At 36.0% G+C, this 20,023-nt stretch overlaps 1 protein-coding gene across 13 annotated transcripts in view; it reads right to left on the bottom strand.

Annotated features, from left to right (window-relative positions):
* cobll1b (cordon-bleu WH2 repeat protein-like 1b) overlaps positions 1–20,023 on the bottom strand; it is a 155,796-nt gene that overhangs the window by 41,853 nt on the left and 93,920 nt on the right. For all 13 annotated transcript variants that reach the window (XR_012384849.1, NM_001365214.1, XM_017357853.4 and 10 more), the window contains 2 exon segments: positions 13,036–13,224; positions 5,010–5,217 (listed from right to left, as the gene is read on the bottom strand). Coding sequence is in view for 12 of the 13 variants with exons in the window: in NM_001365214.1 (NP_001352143.1) it covers positions 5,010–5,217; positions 13,036–13,224 (397 nt within the window). In the remaining variant the exon portion in view is untranslated.

The following is a 20,023-nucleotide window of genomic DNA, read 5'->3' as shown; positions in this document are numbered from 1 at the left end:
ATTGTATAATGATGGTTTGTTCTGTAGACTATCGAAAAAAAATTAGCTTAAAGGGGCTAATAATTTTGTCCTCAAAATGGCGTTTAAAAAATTAAAAACTGCTTTTATTCTAGCCGAAATAAAACAAATAAGACTTTCTCCAGAAGAAAAAATATGATCAGTGTTACCACGGGGAGTGACACCACCAACAAAAGTTTTGGATCCACATGCAGGTTTATTTAAAGTCAGACAAGCGATGGTCAACACAGGCGCAAACAGGTATTTGGAGACAGTCCAGAATCACAGTCGAATACAGACTAGAGGTCAGAAAGGCAGGCAAAGACAAAGAGGCTAACAAGGCTAACGGTCGGTACACAAGATAACAAGACTGGGAAAACACATTGTAGTGTTACTAGTGACAGAAAACAAGACTCTGCAATTTGAATGAGTGTGTGTGCTGCTTAAATACTGTGTGTAATCAGTATTTGACAATCCTCAGGTGGTGAGAGTGTAATCAGTCTAAATGAGGAAGCAGGTGTGTGTGGCATGACTGAATATGTAGTCCATTTACACGCAGATTTGTAGTTCTATGAGAGTGAATGTTTTCCAGCAACCTCTGGTGGTTAGAAGTTGTGGTGATTGTGACAATCAGAGATACTGTGAAAATGTCCTTGCTCTGTTAAACATCATTTAGGAAATATTTAAAAAAGAAAAAAAAAAGGGGGGGGGGGGGGGGGCTAATAATACTAACTTCAACTGTATATAATACAACCTCCTCAAAAATGACACATCTAGCATTGAAACATGAAGTTTTATGAGTGAATAACTGAATCATTTATTGAAAATGGGACTAAAAATAAGTCCTTGTACACAATATAATATTAGATTTCGACATGTAGTGTTATCAGCAACAGTAGTAGTAACAGTACATTTTTCACAGTACTGAATATTTTACAGTTTTTTTTTATTTTATCTGATTATTTCTTAATTTCTTCAAGTTCTGTTTGTTGAAACTAAAAGTGTCTTGCAGTGCTGTTTTTTTTTTTGTTAATGGAAAGCAAATTATGTTTATCTCCTCGCCTTTTTGGCTGATCTGAAAAATGATTTGTGATCTGTTACACCACCAGTAACAACATATTCTAATAAGCAAAAAGGACTAAGTCATCGAATACAAACAGATTAAATTGAATAAACGAATAAATTAATTAATTTAAATATGTAATCCTGATGTTGGTTCCCTGACTGAGAAACATGAAAATGAACAGTTTTAATAAAATCCAGCAGCCACGTTATTTATCTCAGACACTGTTTGTAACTGATGATGTTGTGGATTGTTAGTGTGCTGTACAGTCAAGCTCTGCTGCTTTTAGTTATCTAGATAAAAGTCAGGCTCCTCTCACAGGGTGTGGAAGAGCAGATCTGCTTTTATTCATGACTAAAAGAACAAACATGAACACGAAAATGACTAAGAAAACTATTATAAGATGTCTTCTGATTAGCTAACATTAAAATAGATCATATGTATGTTTCTGGTATGGAATATAATGAATGAATGAATGAATGAATGAATGAATGAATCAATCAATCAATCAATCAATCAATCAATCAATCTATCTATCGTTCAATCAATCGCTCCATCCACTTATCTATTGTTTCATCCATCTATCGTTCCATTTCTCTATCGTTCCATCCATCCATCCATCTATTGTTCCATCCATCATCTATCTATTTATCATTCCATCCATCTATTGTTCCATCTATCTATCGTTCCATCCATCCATCCATCCATCCAATACAACTATCTATCTATCTATCTATCTATCTATCTATCTATCTATCTATCTATCTATCTATCTATCTATCTATCTATCTATCTATCTATCTATCTATCTATCTATCTATCTATCTATCTATCTATCTAGTTTCCCAGTAATGGGCTGCAACGGAAAGGGCACCCACTGTGCAAAACATGTGCTGGATAAGTTGGTGGTTCATTCCTCTGTGGTGATCCCTAATGAATAAAAGGACTAAGCCAAAGGAATATAAATGAATGAATAAATATATTTTGCTAATATTATTGATTTTGTTATTATTATTATTTTATCGATTTTATTTCAAATGTTATATTAAGATTTATTTTTCAACACTTGACCTCACATTTGCAGTGAGACAAATAAAACAGAAGTAATATCAGTGGCATTTATTCACTGTATATTGTTTTATACAATACAAACTGAACTATTGCTCATCTAATCAAAATAGTCACCATATAATTATTATATTTTTGCTTTCATTTCATTTCACTTGTTCAAGTAATCTGAAGTAATTAATTTAGTAGTGTTGGTAATTACTAATTATATTAATCATTCTAACTGCATTTTAATGGGGCTTCAATATGAAGTCAATGCTTTTTTTAATAAGAATGACATGTCAATGACACATCATCAAAACCATAATTATCTTATGCAGTAATTATCATCTTAATGCACTCCCCTAATAACCAATTATAGAAATTGAGCTGATCAATGTCATTATTGTCTTATTATAAAAACAATAAATGCAACTTGCCTTAAAGGAATAGTTCACCCTAAAATGCACATTCTTACAGCATTTACACACACTTCACTTGTGCCAAACCTTTATGAGTTTATTTCTCCTGTTAAACACAGGCTCAAGTTTGTTTACGTATCGACACATCAACAACTTATAGCTAATTCATGGCAAAATCAATATAGATAAAAACATTACGTTGGGTTGTTAAAGTACATCCAGCTGTTTGTAATCGAAGAATAAAGCCAGATGAGAAGTGGAGCACTGTTGTATGAGACTGAAGGGCTTTATTCTGCAATAACAACCCTCCTGGATGTACTTTATCCCACTTATTGCAGAAATACTTGCCACAAAACATCAAAATTAGACACAAATCATTGAGCTGTAATAGTTTATCAATTCTTTAATTTCACACAAAGCCGAAAGAGAATGAAAGCAGAAGCTGGAGTATACACTAATCTGTGCATTATTCAGTCAAAAGATGGCGCCATACAGACAAATACGTAAAGCTGACAGAAACTAAACTGGTTGAATGGAGCATACAACAACCTACTTATTATTCAGTTGGCGGCAAACAGCCAGTGTGGAGTAGTTAGATACATATGAATGTGGACGCAAGTATATGGATGTGAAAGTATTCACTTATGATCAAGGCGAGCTGGTGTTATTTAGTGATTGTTATCTGGGAATAATATGCATTTGAATGTCATAAGACCACTCTACAGGTGTCCAGGGACAGGCGCTACAATGGTTTAAGTCATACTTAGCTGATTGTTATCAGTTCGGGAATATTAATGTACAGCCTTCACAAGTCAGCCCAGTAAAGTATGGGGTGCCTCAAGGATCAGTTTTAAGCCCTTTGCTGTTTACATGCTACCCCTGGGAGACATTATTAGAAGACATGGGATCAGCTTTCACTGCTATGCAGATTATACTCAATTATATATTTCAACTAAACCTGATGAGATGTCTGATCTGCCTTAGCTAACTGAGTGTATTAAAGATGTTAAAGACTGGATGACCAACAAATTCCTTCTCTTAAACTCAAAATAGAATTATTACTTATTTGGCCTAAATCCTGCACACAGCAGATCTCACAACTCAACCTGCAGTTAGAGGGATACAGAGTTAGCGTTAGCTCTACTATGAAAGATCTGGGTGTTATACAGTATTAGACAGCAATTTAACTTTTGAAAAACATATATTCCATGTCACAAAAACTGCCTTCTTCTGAGAAATATTGCTAAGTTACGAAGTATGCTATCCATCTCAGATGCTAAAAAGCTAGTCCATGCTTTTATGACTTCTAGGCTGGATTACTGTAGTGCTCTGTTTGCTGGCTGCCCAGCATCCTCTATTAATAAACTTCAGCTAGTACAAAATGCAGCCGCCAGAGTTCTTACCAGGTCTAGAAAATCTGATCATATCACCCCCATCCTCCTTACACTGGCTGCCTGTTAAGTTTCATGTTGATTTTAAAATATTACTTCTCACCTATAAAGCTCTAAATAATCTAGCTCCTGTTTATCTAACCAACCTTCTATCTCGCCACAATCCAGCTCGCTCTTTAAGATCTCAAAACTCAGCGCTTCTGGTAGTCCCTTGAATAGCAAAGTCGAGTAAAGGAGGTCGGGCCTTCACATTTATGGCTCCTAAACTCTGAAATAGCCTTCCTGATAATGTCTGGGCTCTCGCAGTTCAAAACTAGATTAAAGACCTATCTTTTTAGCAAAGCATACACTCAGTGCATCACTTAGTGGTATGATACATGAATGTGCCCCAAGCAGATTTTTGCATCCCGTATTAACACTACGAACAGCAAAAGAAGATATTTTGAAAAATGCTGGTAGCTGCCACCCATTGACTTTCATAGTAATTTTTTTCTGCTATGGAAGTCGATTGGTTTCAATAACTAACTAACTAACTGGTTTCTAAGCACAAATCAAACGAAGAAAGAAACTCATAAAAAACAAATAAATAAATAAATAATTTATAAATTAAACATTTAGTAGATTTTGACCAGTCAGTCATGACATTCCAAGGTATTTTATTAACAGATAACAATGACTAAATAACATTGGCTTATCTAGAAATCAGATCACCTTGATCATCATTCATATTCATATTGATCATACTTTCACATCCATATACGTACATTCACTGTTTGCCACCATCTTCTGATTTAATATTATGTAGTTTAGTATAAAATGTAGGTCACAAAAAAAAAGGAGATATGATTTCTGTTAAACACAAAAGAAGATATTTATAAAAAAAAATGAAGGTAGCTGGCACCTATTGACTTACATAGTTGGAAAAAAATACTATGGAAGTCAATGGGTGCCAGCTACCAGCATTCTTCACGTTGTATTATTTTGTGTTCAACAGACTTATGAGGCAGAATAAATAATGATTTAATTTAAATTTTTGGGTAAACTATCCCGTTAAATCATGTTTCAGGTTCTAACTGAGCATCAGAATACCTCAGGCATATGCGGTCCTGTCTTTTTGCTTTTGTCCTCCATGCCTTTGGGTTTCAGCAGGATCTTGTCAGCCTCCAGGGCTCCGATGAGGGCGTTGGGTTTGAACTTTACATGGTTTCTGTTGGTGGTGATCAACTCGAGGGTGTGGCCCGACGGGTTCAAGTGGTGCTGGGCACAAAGCATCACCAGCAGGTCCATCATGGGCTTGCTGAAAACACACAGCAGACCATCAATGTCAGTTCTAGCAGCATAAAGAAGATACAAAGATCATCAGAAAGCCTATTTTGAGGTCAATGTTTCATTTAAAGAAGATCTAAAGGGTCTTTTTAGAAACTTCAGTGCCGATGGTAACACTATCAACTGTTAAAAGTCAATCAGAACAGCACATTGCACTAAAACACTGTATTTTGCACATAGCACATGTACAGAGACTCATGAACATCTGCACATTCATGCACAATCGCACACACTGTGGTCATATATAGTGTATAGTTTAGAGCAGTGGTCCTTAATCACCAGACCGCACACAGGTACAGGTCTATGCATCAATTGATACCGGGCCGCACAAGAAATCATTAATTATTTCCGTTTTATTTCTTATCCGAGTCTGACCTAAAATCTTTTATTTTGAAAAATGACCGTATTCTCAAATTTAACCCACAAGCAGCAAAATGAGCAAGAAAGTTGTGAAGGGTAAAAGGCCCAGTGAAGGACCTGTGAACTGCCATGGAATGGATCTGCAACCCTTTTGTCAACAAATCAGGTGAATCCAGCATGTCTGTGCAAGAAGATCAACAGCTGCAGATTGCAAATGATGTTTGCGCAAGTTCGTTGCTTCCAATGGAGGTGCGCGGCTTGCGTACACGCTCGCCTTTAAAGATGAAAACAATAAATAAATACAAAAAATACATTTATAAGGCTAAATAAATGATTACATTATATAAATAAATAAAGTGCCATTTTGGTGCCCGCATCAAATATGCAAATAAAATTGTACACACTTAAAATCATTTTAAATGCAAGTGTATACTTTAATGTTTAAAATTTTCTGTTTCTTTCAGAAAAGAAAAAACATGTAAAAAACGTAACTAAAAAAAATTTGTAATTAATCAGTGCTTTAATAAGCTAAAAAATTAAAAACTTCAGCGCTCAACTGGATAAAAGCTAGTGTTCTGCAACCAAATAAAACATTTTAAATTATTTATGTATTAATTTATTAATTCATTCATTTTCTTGTCGGCTTACTCCCTTTATTAATCTAGGGTCGCCACAGCGGAATGAACCGCCAACTTATCCAGCACATTTTTATGCAGCGGATGCCCTTCCAGCCGCAACCCATCTCTGGGAAACATCCACACACACATACACTACTGATAATTTAGCCAACCCAATTCACCTGTACCGCATGTCTTTGGACTGTGGGGAAAACTGGAGCACCCGGAGGAAACCCTGCGAGCGCAGGGAGAACATGAATGAAAAAAAAATATCCTCATTTATAAAAGAATAACTTGAAATCATAACAAAAAGTTCTTCATTTATTCATTCATTCATTCATGCGACCTTCTTGCTGTGAGGCAAACATGCTACCCACTGCACCAACGTGACACCCACAAGTTTAAATAAATAAATTTATAAAGCTAAATTAATGATTACGATATATAAATATAGTTCAATATATAAATATAAAACAGGCCTGTAGCCAGCCTGGTGAAAGTAGTGGTTCTTTTTTTCTCAAAAAGTGGACCTTTTTTGCAGTTATACGCCTCAGTTTTTATTTAAGATTTAAATACTGTATTTTAGTGATTTTTTTGCTGGATTAGCTAATCAGATTTTATCATAACCACACTTTTTGATGTACTAAAATATTTCCATAAAATTTCAATTAATTTTTTTTAAACAAGATTAATAAAAAAAAAACTAATCACATCATATATCATTAGGAAAAATAGCAATCTGTTAAAGTCCTAAAGTAAAAAAAACTGGCAAGCACATTCAACTGCCTCAGTCACAATTTGGACATAAAAAACAAAAGAAAACATAATAATAATTATTATAATAATAATAATCATCATCATAATAATCATCATAATACAATATTTATTCATTCTTCAGATTTTTTCTAGCCTCTTTGGTTAAAAAACATAAAGCCTGGATTATTTTCATTATTTATGATGGCAAAGCAGTCAAAATAGGACGAAAATAGGACGAATGAGCTCATATATGGGACAAATTCTGGACCTTTGTCAGTGTGGGGTGTGTCTTTCGAACCTCCCGAACCCCCTGGCTACAGGCCTGAAACGTAAGAACACGTTTTATGCTTATAGTAAATGTTTTAATCGAATTTTGGCTGTAAAAGCGCACCTACAGGTGTTTCAGGCGCAGGTCAGATGTGACGGGATTAGCGCCTTTTGCTGTGAAGTGACACCTGATGGCTGACGACTCCGCTTTCCATAAAAGCCTTCGTCGGACAGTTATTAAAAAAATATTGTCAAAAATAGGGAAAGGAAGATCATGTACTGGACAAGTCAAAAAACATACAGGGCGCCCCGGCTAATGCGGCCAGTAAGCCTATGGATAGATTTCCATCTGTTAGGAAGTTAGTAACTTTTGCCTTAATGTTACCCTTGTTGGCAAGTCTTTTAGAACATATGTTCAAAATTTTGCGATAATGGCGCCACTGCCTGCCTTTTCTGCTTGCTCTTTTCGACCAACACCATTGCTCAGTATCCATGTCGCATCAAAGATTCAAATATTACCACTCAGTGGGTTATGTCACGTGACTCGCGTCACATTATTGTGGCTTCGAGGCTTTTTGGGATTCAAATTACTGGCCAGAGTTATTTAAAATTACACTTTATTACAACATATATTGAATATAAATATATTATATTAATTATATAATAAATATATTATATAATATTAAATTACATAAAATAATTAAAGGGACAAATTCTGGACCTTTTGGCTGTGGGGGGTTCGAACCACCCGAACCATACAACCCCCCCCCCCCCCCCCTTACAGTATTATGTAGCCAAATAAAAATATTTTAAATTATTTTATGCATAACTATATGCATGTATATGTATATGTACAAATAAAAAAATCTCATTTATAAAATAATATTTTTTGAAATTTTGAAATCATAACAAAAACTTCCTATTGACTTAAATTTGACCAAACAGAATTTTTAAAGATGAAAACAAGCACCAGATTCACAAAAAAACGGGTTGTGAAAGATCTTTTCCGTGTTATGATGTTGTTGAATGAACTGAACAGACAGTCAGAGCCTCGGGAAACATGTGACATTGTTGTGTGGAGTCTGGAAATGCCAAAGTTGACGACACAAGCTCTGCTATCTGTGAAGTATAAAGGATTTGCATGAGTGAAATTTTGCCGCAGGCATGACTTACATGCCAATCCAAGTCAAGGCGAATCAGCTCCAACGGCTCTTCACTTGATTGTTCACTTGAAGTGTTCATGACAATAACAACAAAGCCATATGAACACAACAGAAGTAAGCTCAGGAGAATGTATGCATGCCTTTCTTCCATTTCATTCCTCTGGAAATGTATTTTGGTTTTGAATAATACCCTCACAGTTTGTTTGTTCGTTCCTAGTCTTTTGTTTAAAGCTAATGTTAATGTTAAAAGTCCTTTGAAGTGCTTTGAAATTTGCATTTTTTAAAAATTAAAAATCCCAAATCAAGCAAAAAGTGCTCAGGGTTAGCTTAAATAATGTGTTGGTGCTCTTTGGGTCAGGTATTCATCAGAATTAACAGCAAAAATCAGTCCAAGCCACTTGAAAAATGTGGAAAAGAAATATTAACAAGTCTTTATTCACACTGCTAATCCTTAAAAAAAAAAAAAAAAAAAAAAAAAAAAAATATATATATATATATATATATATATATATATATATATATATATATATATATATATATATATTTTTTTTTTTTTTTTTTTTTAAATATGCATTTGGGCAAAGCACTGCCTTCATCAGTGTAACAGGGTACAAAATTGCTTTTTTTTTTGTTAGATTTTTAATGTAATCTCAACTGCAAACAATAATAGAGGGCGGGCATAGAGTAGCTCCTCCCCTTTAAAAAACAGCCAATAGCATTTCGTATTTTACATCTCTGCCAGTGAGAGTGGTTGAGACCAAGAACATCACATAAAAAGCAAATGAGAAGCGTCTTGAAGGGGGCGGGGCAGATACTAGAGAGCATTTGATTGGTCAAGACTTGATGAGAAACTGAAGTTTAAGGTGACGTCAAAAAAAGTACAATTGCAGAATCATTTTTTATGTGTGTAATTAGAGTGTAGTACATCTTTACTGTAGAATACAGTCAATTTCACAATGCAACTTTAAAATACAGTAACAATGCACAACTGCCCTACAGTAAAATACAGTTCATATTACAGTTAAATACCATGTAATTTACAAAAATCTTTAACAGTGTAATGTATTAATGCCAGTGGCGCAAAAAGGGGGTATGCAGTATATGCGGCGCATAGGGGCGCCACACATGGGGAGGGCGCCATTGTGCCAAAACTATTTTTAAAATTATCCTTATTAAAAGTTTTAAATAATAAAAATAAATAAATATGTTTTGATAAAAAACATTATTTTGCATTTTATACAAATATAACATTGTTATTGTTTAATTCAAAATCATTTAACACAATAACATGCAGTCACACAGCCTAGAGTGTTCATGTAGATGTAACTGTTTAGATTTGTTTTTATTTTTATCAAAATAAACTGTCAAATCATACATAATGTCAAAAGTTATAAGATTAATCTGAAAATTTGTCTTCATTTATTATTAATTAATTAATTTAATTATTAATTTGCCAAAATAAGAGGGATCACACAAAATTTGAACCCGCATACCCCTTAGTAAATGTGTAGTTGCGCCCCTGATTAATGCATTCTACAACACCTTATTCAACAACAACTTATTCCCAAGGATTTATCTATTTTATCCATTAATGATGGAATCTGCTCTTCTTTGGGAAATATTGTATTTAAATTTTTTTACATAACTGATTATGAGCAAGAAAATGAACAATGGGGGTCAATTTAAATGTGCCTTCCTTCTCCCACAATGCTTCAATGAAAACTACTAAAAAAAATTTTAAAAAAAAATACGCTCAACACATTGCACAGTAAAAGTGTGGAAAATCCCTTCGAGACAGATTATGACATGAAAATCTCCAGCTGCTTTTGGAATTCTAGGATCTTAGAAAGCTCTGGAAACACACCGCCGGTAGTTTAATCCCGTTTAGGAGAGTTTTGGTGGCACAACTTTAGAAAAGCAGGTGAAGAATTTGTATATTAATCCTTTTAGATTGAATTTGGTTTCAGCTTTAGCAGTTTAGGAAAATCAGGTTTCATTCACAGGTGTTCAGGATCAAAGAGCTCAAATAAAATTGATGATTAAATGATGATGACAGACTGATAGATATTTGAGATCAGGTTTGTGCGAAGAAAAACATACTACAGTAACACAAATGAACAAAGAACAACCCAAGCAGACAGACAGATACACTTGTAGATAGAATAACTTGAAGTAATTACTAAACTGAAACAATAACAAAAAATAGGAGTAAAAATAATAATAGCAACATTCATTAAATATGTATTATAACTCATGCATATTAGTATACGATAATTTTATAAATTAATAATTGTTATTTTATTATTCAGTCATTCATTTTCTTTTCAACTTAGTCTCTTTGTTAATCAGGGGTAGCCACAAAATGAACTGCCAAACTATGCAGCATATGTTTTCTGCAGCGGATGCCCTTCCAGCTGCAACCCACCACTGGGAAACATCCATACACACTCATTCACAAATATTCACTATGGACAGTTTAGCTTACTCAATTCACCTATAGCACATGTGTTTTGACTTGTGGTGGAAACCGGAGCACCCGGAGGAAACCCAAGCGAACACAGAGAGAACATGCAAACTCCACACAGAAATGTCAACTGACCCAGCCAGCAACCTTCTTGCTGTGAGGCGAACGTGCTACCCTATTATTATTATTATTATTATTATTATTATTATTATTATTATTATTATTATTATTATTAAGCATTATTAAGCTAGCAAACACCAGCAATAGCAAATTAAATAGTAAGTCCCAGGACACGCTGGAGGGACTCTCGGCTGGCTTGGGATCGGCTCGGGATCTTATTAATAATAATGAATAATTGTTATTATTAATATTATTATTATTGTTGTTGTTGTTATTATTATACATTTTTTATATAATTATGCCATCAAATATCAATTTGATTTTATATTTAATTATATGTAAAATAATAACAATAACTATCCCGGCATATGTTTTACACAGCGGATGCCCTTCCGGCCACAACCCAGCATTGGAAAACATCCATACACACTCACATACACACACTCACACATTAATTTTCCTTTGGCCCAGTCCCTTTATTATTCAGGGATCATCACAGCGGAATGAACTGCCAACTTATCCAGCATATGTTTTACATAGTGGATGGTGGGGGAAACCAGAGCACCTAGAGGAAACTCATGCCACAGGAAACCAAACACGGAAAAAAAACATGCAAACTCCACAAAGAAATGCCAACTCTTGTGTGAGGAAACAGTGCTAACCACTGAGCCACCGAGTCGACATCATTATTAGTAGTAGTATTATTAATTCTACTATTCAGATCATTATTTAAAATATCATACATTATACAATTATCCTATCTGGCCAACTTAAAGTAAATTCCTCTTTAAAATCACAGTCCTGCATGCAGATCTTTAAAATCAGAGATGCTGAGGACAGAAAACATCTATAAACAGACCACAGAGAGCACAGCAGAACCGCTGAAACTGATCAACTGTTCAATGATAATCACAAACAGTATACAGTGATGCAGGATTCCTCGAGCGTCATCTCATTCTCTGTATACCCGAAAGCAGGCAAGATTTGTAGCAGGATCTTGGAGAAACGCTGCTCCACCCAGCTGACTCACTGCAATCATCTGATTAGTTTCATAACAGCAATCATCTGAGAATCTGCATGATCTCACATACAGCAAAGCTCGGAGATTAACACCTTACATGCACCAGTCCACAATCCTCATTGAAAGGAAAGTTGGTTTAAGAAACTTTTGGATTGATTAACTGAAATTTTCAGGAACGGTTCTCATTTTTGAGGTCCAGAAACGCAAAGCTGCAAATAAACCAATGTTTGCATCCACTTCCATGCTCAAACTGTCATTTTGCTATGTTTATTCCAGCTTGTTAATCATGAGCGATGTTCAAAATTGTTTTAAGGCAACATGATTGCATAACCGTGCAAAAAAAGGGCTGATGATACAGTATTTGAACATTTAAATTTATATTTATATTTATATATATATATATATATATATATATATGTGTGTGTGTGTGTGTGTGTGTGTGTGTGTGTGTGTGTGTGTGTGTGTATACACATACATACATACATATATATATATGTATGTGTGTGTGTGTGTGTGTGTGTGTGTGTGTGTGTGTGTGTGTGTGTGTGTGTGTGTGTAAATACACACACACACACACACACTTAATTAACTAGTTTGCCATGGTAACAGTGCATAATATTTTACTAGTTATTTGTTTTACTTATATTGAACCTAGGCTGCATGGTGGCGCAGCGGGTAGCGCTGTTCGCCTCACAGCAAGAAGCTACAGTTTGAGCTACAAACAATTTAGCTTACTACATGTCTTTGGCACAGCACTGGGAGAACATGCAAACTCCACACTGGAATGCCAGAACTCGAACCAGCGACCTTCTTGCTGTGAGGAGACAGTGCTAACCACTGAGCCATTGTGTCATCCTACTATTATTTAATTGTATTTTATTACAATATCATTAATATATCTTTATAGAATCTAAATGTATATGTGTGCGACGTTTTTTGTTTGTTTAGAAGCTATTTGTACTGCATGTTTCATATGTAACATGCTCAAAAAAACAAAACAAAAAAAACTAAACAGCCTCACCTGCCGTGGACTGTGGTGATCTTCTCTGCTCCTCCAGGCAGGATGACGGTGAGCGTCAGCTCCTGCTCCAGCAGACTCTCCGTCTGCTCCATGGCTGGATGAGGGAAGGCCTGGAGCTTGTGGCTCAGCAGAGGAGCATCCAGACCTGTCAGGACCGGAGGAGGAGGGGCTTTGCTTTTTGTTGATCTCCTGAAAAACAAGAAGATAATATTGATTTGATTCATTTATGTTTGGACAGAAAAATCATATATAAAATATCATTAACAAAAAAGACATTTCAACATGGTCAAAAATGGAGTGGGATGAAGCACAAGCTTATTCATTCATTCATTCATTTTCGGCTTAGTCCCTTTATTAATCTGGGGTCGCCACACCGGAATGAACCGCCAACTTATCCAGCTTGTTTTTGTGCAGCAGATGCCCTTACAGTCACTACATATCTCTGGGAAACAACAAGCATATTATTTTCTGCTATAGCTATAACATTATAGCTTTTCTAAAAATTAAACCTTGTGTATTCACTTCCTAATCTGCAATTGCCTCTCTGGATATACCACTAACTGTACTCAAAAAAAAAAAAAACTAAAAAAAAAAAAAAAAAAACATTTTTTTTACTAAATTACTAAAATATTACTAATACTTTCCTTCTTAGACTGTACAGACCTGAAACTTGCCTATAGCACTTATTCATTGTTGCTCTTATAGTTGTGTAAATTGCTTCCTTGTCCTCATTTGTGAGTCGCTTTGGATAAAAGCGTCAGCTAAATGACTAAATGTAAATGTAAATGTGTATTGTTGAATAACTGACTACCTTTTCGCTATGTTAGTGGCTGTTTTAACAAAGAAAACCACCGACAATAAAGAATGCATAACTATATGGTGTCATGGCTTTGCAATCAAAAAATGTCATTATAATAGAAGTCAATAGGGCCAAAACAGCCCCAAACAGAATGAAAGGGAAGTTTTATTCAGAGGCCAAAACTAAGCAGAATATGCAAATTGGAGCAAAAAGCTGATGTTTTGTGCTGAGAAATTCTAATAGAGATTTAAATCAAAGATATATTATAAAAACAATAACTGCATAAATAGTGGTTGTCGCTTTATGTGCCAATAATGTGTTTTAAAACATTAAAAAACAAAACTAAAACTCTGATTTCACAGCAAAAGACTGTTTATAGGTAAACTGTATTTAAAAAATAAATGAAATAAAAATCAAGAAACTGAAGGCATGGGGAATAACCGGCCTGAATCACAGCCAATTTATCACCCTTAACTGGTCCTGAACTGGGTCAAAGCAGGTTTATTATTGGTACTGATTCTCAGCTACAGTATATGTTAACCAGATCAACACCACTCTTTAACCAGAAATCCCAAAAACTGAGCCATAACCCAGCCTAACGTTACCTAAACAATGTGACCAATCGCAACACTGATCTGGGCCACACACCTCCCATCCACAACTGGCCCAAATGTAGTTTGCCGTCATACATGCATTGCCATCATTGCTCTGCATGGCCTACATTTGGCTGACATTATGCATGCCAGTGCCAGCAACACGCCAACAGAGCCATGATGAAGCCACATTTGGGCCAAGTCTGTTTGCTATGTGGGTTTAAGCATTTATTCATTCATTTTCCTTTTGGCCTAGTCCCTTTATTCATTAGGAGTCGCCACAGCGGAATGAACCGCCAACTTATCCAGCATGTTTTAAACAGTGCATGCCCTTCCAGCTGCAACCCAGTACTGGAAAACATCCATAAACACTCATTCACACTCATACACTACGGACAATTTAGCTTACCCAATTCACCTATAGTGCATGTGTTTGGACTTGTGGGGGAAACAGGAGCACCCAGTGAAAACCCACGGCAATACGGGGAGAACATGCAAAGTCTACACAGAAATTCCAACTGACCCAGCCGAGGCTCGAACCAGCGACCTTTTTGCTGTGAGGCGACAGTGCCACCATGTGTCACCCTTTTTTAAGCAAATTTTGATCATGTTGATTATTTAGAAACCTTACAATGTGTTGTGGAATACAGGGGCAAACTGGCCAATCTTTCTGGCAAATGCCAGAAGGGCCGGACCAATTTTTAAATGTGGGCCGGTCAGTTTTTTTATTTTTTATTTTTATTGTTTTTACGTGCATGCAGCTTTTATCTCTTGCTAGATGTGATATTATGATGATGATAAATAAAAAACATGAATAATAAAAATAAATAAATAAATAAATAAAAAATAATAATAATAAATGTTAAGCATTTGGCCCAATCGGCGACGACCGCCTATTTTCAAGATGGGCTGACCCAATCTGAGGTTACCCGGACGTAATCAAAATCGTGCAAGAATGTCATATTTTTTCACCATCTGTACACCAAAATAAATAGTGAATGTGCGTGTCCGTGGGTGCGGCTGTGTCGATGTGGTAATGTGGGCTGATGTGGCTGCAGTGCCAGGGCTGAATTTTTGTCCCAGTCCACCCCTGGGGTCCGTTCTTCGTACATGGATTACTCAGTTAGCTGGATTTGGATATTGACGATTTGACACGATCCAGGGTCGTTTCGTTCTTCAAAGCTGATCCGAGAGTTGTTGTCATAGCAACAGTTCTGCTAGCTCAAACCTGATCGGGAGCAGGTTCAATTCATATAAACAGGATTAGATCGGCTTAGTTCAAGCAAAGATAATACAAAAAGTATGTTCCGAATTCTGATATTTTCTTACAGTAGTAGTTATATACAATTGGGAAAATGGTACATATTTTTTAACTATATATATATAAAGTTATAGTCATTAATAAAATAAATTAAGTTATACATATTAATAAAACATATGCAATCTGCACCCTCGAAATGAAAGTACAAAGACTGCCACCTGGTGGTGCAAAGAGAAAACTTATTGATATGAACTATTTAGATCGCTTTAGTAAAAATTGTGTAAATAGAAATGCAGAACATGTGACTTTTTTTAAAGTAATAATACATTTATGCAGTCATAAACATGTTTTGATAGTTAATATGTCGGTGATTTGATGCTTCACAAAAGTTGCAGACGCCTTTACCAATATGAAAACGCTTTTGTAAACAACCAGTTATTCTTTACACCGATTAAAAAATGGCTACTATAATAAAGAAAATATTTTCTAAATGTGGAACTAAATACATTGATTTGCATTGAAATACATGATGAATACTCTTGTCACATGAAAGTGGAAAGCCTGCAGCTCACAACAAATGTGGAAGGTTATTGCGTGTCATATTTAACAAGCCGTTTACTGCTAATTTGATGTAATTTTGCTCACATGGATAATTGAATATTAATCAGATGATGTCATTACGCAGCTGTGCCGTCAGCCAATCATTGCATTGTAATCATGATTTCGAGGATCGATAGATCTGTCCTTCACAACACACGCAGCGATCTCAGATCAGTTTATCCAGACATTCTAATCTGATTCGTAAACTTGTTTGAAAAACCAAATTAGCGAGAGATCAGTTATCAAGATGAAAAGATCCAGGATCGGCAAAATCATCTTAGATCATTTAAGCGAGGCACGAAGAACGGACCCCTGGTGGAATATATGATACAGTAGGCGTTATGAGGTTAAAGAAACTTGACACAAGTTACTCAATCTTACCTGCTGCCCTCAAACATCTGCGCTCAAACAGACAACACTAAATCATCAGTCTGTTTACACACATTTGCTTTGCATGCTTGGGTGAACCAGAGTTCAGTTGCATCCTCCAGCCTGCAGGTCTCTTTGCAACGCTCCATTATTACAGAGGTTTGTTTTAACTTTAGTAAACACTAGGCTGACTTTAAATGCAAATAAATAAGCAGCTTTAGTTTGCACGGAAAATGCAGTAATTGCACTAAAAAAACGATGCATGGTAAAGCCTGAAAGACATCCATTCTTCTCCGCTCAAATAAGCAGCTATTTAATGAGAGGGCTTGGATGCACTTTACACACAAGTCACAAGACACTGGAGTGATGTGATTCATTCATTCCAGCACACCATGACCGAGGATCTCTTTACATGTAGAAAGTTTTGAGTCTCTTATGCTCACAGGATGTAATTATTTGGACAACATTAAAAGTATTTTTACTATTACAAGGGCAGCATGGTGGCTCAGTGGATAGTACTCTTGCCTCACAGCAAGAAAGTCACTGGTTTGAGTCCTGGCTGGGTCAGTTGGCATTTCTGTGTGAAGTTTGCATGTTCTCCCCATTTTGGTGTGGGTTTTCTCCGGGTGCTCCGGTTTCTCTAACAGTCCAAACTGAGACATGTGCAATAGGTGATTTGATTAAGCTAATGTAAATTGTCCATTGTGTATGAATGTATATACAGTTGAAACCAGAAGTTTACATTTACTGTATAAAATGGTACATAACCATTTTTAAAAAAGTATCTTTTAGGTAAGTTAGGATTATCAAATTTGTTTCTGTTATGCTTAATAATGTTATTAATGTTAATAATTATGTTATGATTGGCTAATTGACATATTTAAGTTAATTGGAGGCACAAGTGTAGAATAGTATTTAAGGAAAACCTCACACACACTGCTTCCTTGTGTGACAACATGGGAAAATCAACAAGCCAGAATCAACAACAAAGCCAGATTACTATTTGCTAAATTTCACTGGGAAAAATAATAATGTTTGGAGACATGTGCTGTGGTCTGATGGAACTAAGATTGAACCGTAATGACCAGTGTTACATTTGGAGGACAAAGGGGAAAGCTTACAAGCCTAGGAACACCATCCCAACTGTGAAGTATGGGGGCGGCAGCATCATGTTGTGGGGCTGTTTTGCTGCAGGATGGACTGGTCCACTTCACAGCATAGATTGCATCATGGAGAAAGAACATTATGTAGAAATATAGCTGCAAGCAGCAATTAAGGGGCCAAGCACTTTTGGCCAAAAGATGGCGCTGCTCCAGAAGTTTTTGAGTACTTTCAGGGCATGGGGTTGAAGATGCATACCATGTTTTGTAATGATATGTGAATATGTTTGTAAAATATAGCTGTTCTGTGAAAATCACACATCATTCGACTCGATGTGCTCTGCCGGATGTAATGAGACCAGTTTTATGAGTTTCGGACGAACGGTTGAGACGTTATAAGCCAAAAAAGCAAGTTTTTGTATCTCCGGACCACTAGGGGGCAGTGCGACGAAACTCCGCATATAACCTCAGACCCTAGTTGTCATAACACACACCAAGTTTGGTGTAAATTGGTGAATGCATTACGGAGATATTGCCTCAAGTCCATTTTTGCAAGTTCTTCGTTAAATTTGATTGCAAGTTAAACGAAAACTGTTGGTCTAATCAACTTGAATTCCATAACTTTTAGTTGGCATGGTCTGTAGATCATGTGATTCAATTTTGGTGAAAAATCGGAGAAACAGCCTCGGACGAGTTCGATCAAATAGGTTTTTAGAAAAATTTAAAATAGCGCGAAAAAATTCATGACGGAAAATGACGTCATAGGGTGCGTTTGAATCGGACTGAGCCAAGGAATCAGAGGAAAAAGGTTCAAAAGTTATCATGATAAACATACGTGAAAGTTTGGACAAGTGGTGGCGCTAGAGAGTTTCATTTTCAGACTTCATATTTGGTCTGATTAATGTTAATACTGTCCTCTATCATTGTGCCAAATTATATAACTTTCCCGCATACGCCTATATGGGCTGCCATTCAAATCCGGCGGAAGAAACGGAAGAAGAAGAAGAACACTAACGAAAGTTACTTATTAGGTGTACGTAATAAAGTGGCCGGTGAGCATACCATTACAATTAAAAAGAGCTCAAGAACATGACTTTGTTGCTAAACATTGCCTTGCTCACACTTAGAACTCTTCACTTCACACAGAAAAAAATTGTAGAATCAAGATTGTAAATACTAAGGAATGCTATAACACGACAAAACAACAGTCTTACACAATAGATATGATTTGTAGACACATTTTGGCGCATGATGTGCAGCTAGTCTATTTACATCCATGCAAATGAAATGTTCCAAGCCTTTGAACAAGCCATTTTTGGATGCTGTTCTTCTACCTAAACGCACTATTTGCATGTGAAATAAACACCCAAACTGCAGGGCTCAAGTGTCATAAAAATGCTATAGTATCTCAGGCAGATATATTCCTATTCTGACAAACTGAACATTAAATGGAAAGCAGGTGATTTATACAGTACATATTTTTAAATAACTACACCTATTTTATGGTGCAGGGTCTCATATACACTTTTATGTACTATGAAACTTCAAAAAAGGTCATATTAAGGGTTACAACTATTGTACAGACCTAAAGGTATCATTTTTCTGACAGTTTAAGATTGCAAATCCTATATACACTCATAAAACAATGCATGCTGAGGCACGCCATTGGAAACCTCATACTTATTTATAACACAGAGCTACAGAAAGTACAGCTTTTCCTCATTCTACTCATCTTCTATTGCTTAAGAATAACAGTATCCATCCTACATCATCCACATTACCTCATCATTACTGGCCAGGCCAAATAGGAGTAATGATGAGTAGATGTGATCATCTCAGAATTTAAAGATACACTCCTTTCACTTATTTTTCACTTTTGAATCCCTTCATCTGATTTCTTAAGTCTGGCGAGAACATTGCTAGCTTAGCTTAGCATAAGTCATCTCGCACAACAACAACAATGACAAAAATAAGAAAGTCTCAGGATTTTCATGTAAAACCCATAGACTGTAAATTATATGGACGTAGTATCCGTGACGTCACCTATAGGTTTCTAAAGAGCGCAAAAGAAGCCACAAGTAGGAGCGGCCAACCGTCGCCATTTTGTTCGCGCGTCATCACACCCACGGCGGGATACCAAACAAGGGCAAAGAGGCGGAGAGTGGGCGGAGCTACAGACACCTGCTGGCATTTAGCTTGGACCTGGTTCAGACACACTTTACTTTGGGAGAACGCTTAATACTTTATCACCTGTGACTCGTTTGTG

Source organism: Danio rerio, chromosome 9 (assembly GCF_049306965.1).
Source record: "Danio rerio strain Tuebingen ecotype United States chromosome 9, GRCz12tu, whole genome shotgun sequence".
In the NCBI taxonomy this organism is placed as follows: Eukaryota; Metazoa; Chordata; class Actinopteri; order Cypriniformes; family Danionidae; genus Danio; species Danio rerio.
This window is presented reverse-complemented; position numbering and strand designations above follow the sequence as displayed.